At 41.0% G+C, this 3,901-nt stretch overlaps 1 protein-coding gene across 1 annotated transcript in view; it reads right to left on the minus strand.

The window, feature by feature from the left end:
- The window catches only part of slc6a3 (solute carrier family 6 member 3), a 36,280-nt gene that overhangs the window by 20,171 nt on the left and 12,208 nt on the right, over positions 1–3,901 (minus strand). The window contains exons 2-3 of the mRNA XM_037677263.1: positions 3,382–3,586; positions 2,076–2,207 (exon numbers count right to left, since the gene is read on the minus strand). Coding sequence (XP_037533191.1) covers positions 2,076–2,207; positions 3,382–3,586 — 337 coding nt within the window. The remainder of the gene's footprint in view (positions 1–2,075; positions 2,208–3,381; positions 3,587–3,901) is intronic.

Raw genomic sequence — 3,901 nt, forward strand, 5'->3', positions numbered from 1 at the left:
ACAGACAGACACACACACAAACACACAGACAGACACACACACACACAGACAGACACACAGACAGACAGACACAGACAGACACACACACAAACACACAGACAGACACACACACACACAGACAGACACACAGACAGACAGACACAGACAGACACACACACAAACACACAGACAGACACACACACACACAGACAGACACACAGACATGCAGACAGATACACGGACAGAAAGACAGATACACGGACAGAAAGACAGACACACAGACAGAAAGACAGACACACGGACAGACAGACAGACACAGACAAATACACAGACAGAAAGACAGATGGACACAATGGGACACTGTGGACAACCTTCACACCTAAAAAACAATATTTCATAGAAAACAACCACATGGTTTCTTACTGTGAAAACAACATCTGGTTTATTGGAATTAATAGTTTCAGAGGTTGTTAATTTGAGATCTAAATTTTGTTTTTTTGGGGGGCGGTTTACAATTGAAGAAAACTGTCTAAAATTGAGCAGGACGTGCAGTTCAACAACCTGTGGTTGAACGAGTATAAAGAAAGTTAACAAAGTATGTAAAAGGATAAAATTTTAATTTGCTCAAAAGCTGTCATTAACTTTTTGTAACTCTCTGTGACAGAGTTCAGAAACAAACTGGTTCTTATTGTTTGTCTCTCTGGATTTTGCTGGACTGTCTTGGTTGCCTTTGCAGCATTGCGTGAACATCAGTGATGGTGCCACTGGACTGACAGACGAGGGTCGTTTCCCCTTTTTCAAGAAGTGGGACTAGAGGCTGTGTTCCATTTACAGGTATTAGTCTCCTCAGCCTCCTCCAGTTGTAGAAGAGAGTCTGGTTGATGGATGAACTTCAGGATTAGGAGGAGCAGTGCTGAACAGACAGATCGGTGCGGCTTCTGCAGTCTTTTGTGCCATTTTGTGGTAAAGAGGAGCTGAGCTTTCTTTTTACCTATGAGTCTATGTTCTTACCCTTACCCATGGCCATGAACGCTGCAGTAGCAGGACTAGACTCTCTACAGAGTCCTGGACTTTTCCTAGAGGGTGAGAACTTTACTTCACCAGGAGAGGCTCAGAGTGAGTCGCTGCTCCTCCACATCAAGAGGAGCCAGCTGAGGTGGTTCAGCCAGCTGGTAAGGATGGACCCTGTATGCCTCCCAACTGGGAGGAGACACGTAGAGAACCCAGGACATGCTGGATAGACTATATCTCTGGGCTGGCCTGAGGAAACTTTGGGGTCCTCCCAGAAGAGCTGGAAGAGGTGGATGTGGAAAAAGATGACTGGGCCTCCCTAATCAAGCTGCTACCCCAAGACCTGACTCCAGAACAAGATGATGGATGTTTGTTTTTTACCGTGTGTTTGGGTGCATTCTCCTGGACGGCGCTCTGCTTAATGATGTGTTCAAACGACATGACACCTGACTGGACAATCAGGACACGAGTCTAAAAGCACAATTTACATTCGCTTTCCATCTGAGTGCCAGCAGAACCTGATGTTCTGGGAGGGATAAATAATGCCTGTCGGGTGGACAAAAGAGACTGGCATGTGGACAGGCAGGCATGTGGGCAGACACAGAGTGAGAAACACACAAGCATCGGGGGTGGGGGGTGGGGGTGTATGTCATTCATGCAGCAATAAAGGCAAATAGACTTAATGGGAAATAAACAGAAACTGTGACATATTTATAGAACTAGCACAAGCTGTTCTGTAAGACAATGTGGGGAGAAATATTGGTTTCCAGAGATAAATACAATTAAATATATATTTATGTTTGAACTAAAATCTGAAGGATAATATTTGGAGTTGCGCTGATTATGAAGAGGTTTGGAGAAAACATTAAAAGACATTAAGAGACACAAGATAATCTTTGACCAGATGAAGGATCTGACAGGCTTAATTGTTAGTGTGTGATATTTTATTCTCCCTTCGTCATGGTTAGTCATAAATATTACACGTGTGTGACGTTTGGATACTAACTCAGGGCGTCGACCAGGTTCATGTGAGGGATTATTTTCCATAAACGCTGTATATCTGAATAAAAACCCACCCCTCATACCTTTAAATATGGGACAGATCTTCCAAACACCTGCGGCCCCCTCTCTGTTGAACTGGCCCAGAGCCAGCTCCATGTAGAAAAGAGGCATGCCTGCGATCACCATGAAGAACAGGTACGGCACCAGGAACGCACCTGCACAAATGCAACAAAGCTTCAGAATAAACCAGGTAGTTAATGCAGATCACAGTGATTTCAGATTTTCCATTTCAGATTGATGACATCCATGTCAAATTTAAATATTGCTACTATGTGCACATATTATTAGGTAGGTGATGATGCAATAAATAAACTAATGGGAGATGTATCATGAATATTTTGTCATATTACTCACGCCCATGTGATTTGTTGCCACTTTACAAAATCCAAAATCATACATTATAACAATAATGTACCCATTAGATAAAAAAATAATTAGAAACTTGCTTCATTTTTGTGTTTGTTTAAACTCAAAATCAAGAAGTGTTTTGAATGTTCCAGAACGCAAAACTATATTAGTTTTGGATACAAATAACAATGTTTTATAAAAAAAAAAAAAAAAAAGCAGTTTAGTCATCAAGAGCAGACACAGTAAATTCAGTGCAAATGTTTTATTAATCAGAAACCCAACTAAGCTATTTGTTAATCTGTATAAAGTTCAAATAACACAAATCATGAATTATTAAAAAGTTAAAATGGAATTTTTACAGTTTTATCAGTCTTGCCTCTTTAGGAAACGTGATTTTTTTCAAAACCTTTGTGTCAAACTGACCATTTATTAGATTTGATCAAAAGTTGATGCAAAATCTTTATTCTTATACAAAAATATAGTTAAAAAAGTACTGACATTATAGAAAAAAAGCTGCATATTTTTATTGTATTTCTATCTTGAAACAGTCATCTCATTAAGGAAATGCAAAAAAAAAAAAAAAAGAGATAATTAAACAACTAAAACGTAACAATGTCTCAATGCACAGGTTCTGGGATGTTCTGAGTGCCAGTCCTCAAGGGACTCAAACGTCATTTCATTTCTGGCCACGGTATCATTTGCAGCTCTTCCCCACAATGAGAGCTTCATGTTAAACAGCCGTAATTACTGACACTGATTGTTAGAGCTAATCTATGCACCGCAGCTGGGCTGCATTTCTTTCTCTTTTCTCTATTTGGATCTCTTTAAAGGGTTATAAATGCACACATGTGCATGGGGAAGAAAAAACAACAACTGTATAATAACGCAGCATCTGAATGAATTCCATCCAAATCGTTCTTCAAAAAGAACCAGACAGACCAAAGGAGCACTTTGGAACATGAGTCTTTTTTCTCTTCTCACCTCCTCCATTTTTGTAGCAGAGGTAAGGAAATCTCCACACGTTTGCAAGGTCCACAGCAAATCCAATCACAGAGAGGAGGAAGTCGATTTTCTTCCCCCAGGTTTCCCTCTCCTCCTCTCCACTGGGGTTGGTCTGAGCTGGAACCACTAAGGTGCTGGTGGTGAACTGGACCCCGTTCTGTTCCTTCACCAGGATCAGCTCCACCTGCAGAATCCAAGTTAAAGACGCATGCAAAATTATTTGTGTTCAATCTCAATCTGCTTGGAGACTCACAAATCATTTCCACACACGCACACACCACACACACCACACACACCACACACACACACACAGGAGCAAAGTCAGAGCATCAGTCACTTTTCGATTGAATCTTATCCTTGACACCTGCGATGCTTTGGGTTTTTTCACCTGAACATCTAAATTGATTTTATGCATCCATCCATCCATCCATCCATCCATCCATCCATCCATCCATCCATCCATCCATCCATCCATCCATCCATCCATCCATCCATCCAA

This window comes from Nematolebias whitei, chromosome 5, assembly GCF_014905685.2.
Source record: "Nematolebias whitei isolate Nwh7 chromosome 5, NemWhi1, whole genome shotgun sequence".
Taxonomy (NCBI): domain Eukaryota; kingdom Metazoa; phylum Chordata; class Actinopteri; order Cyprinodontiformes; family Rivulidae; genus Nematolebias; species Nematolebias whitei.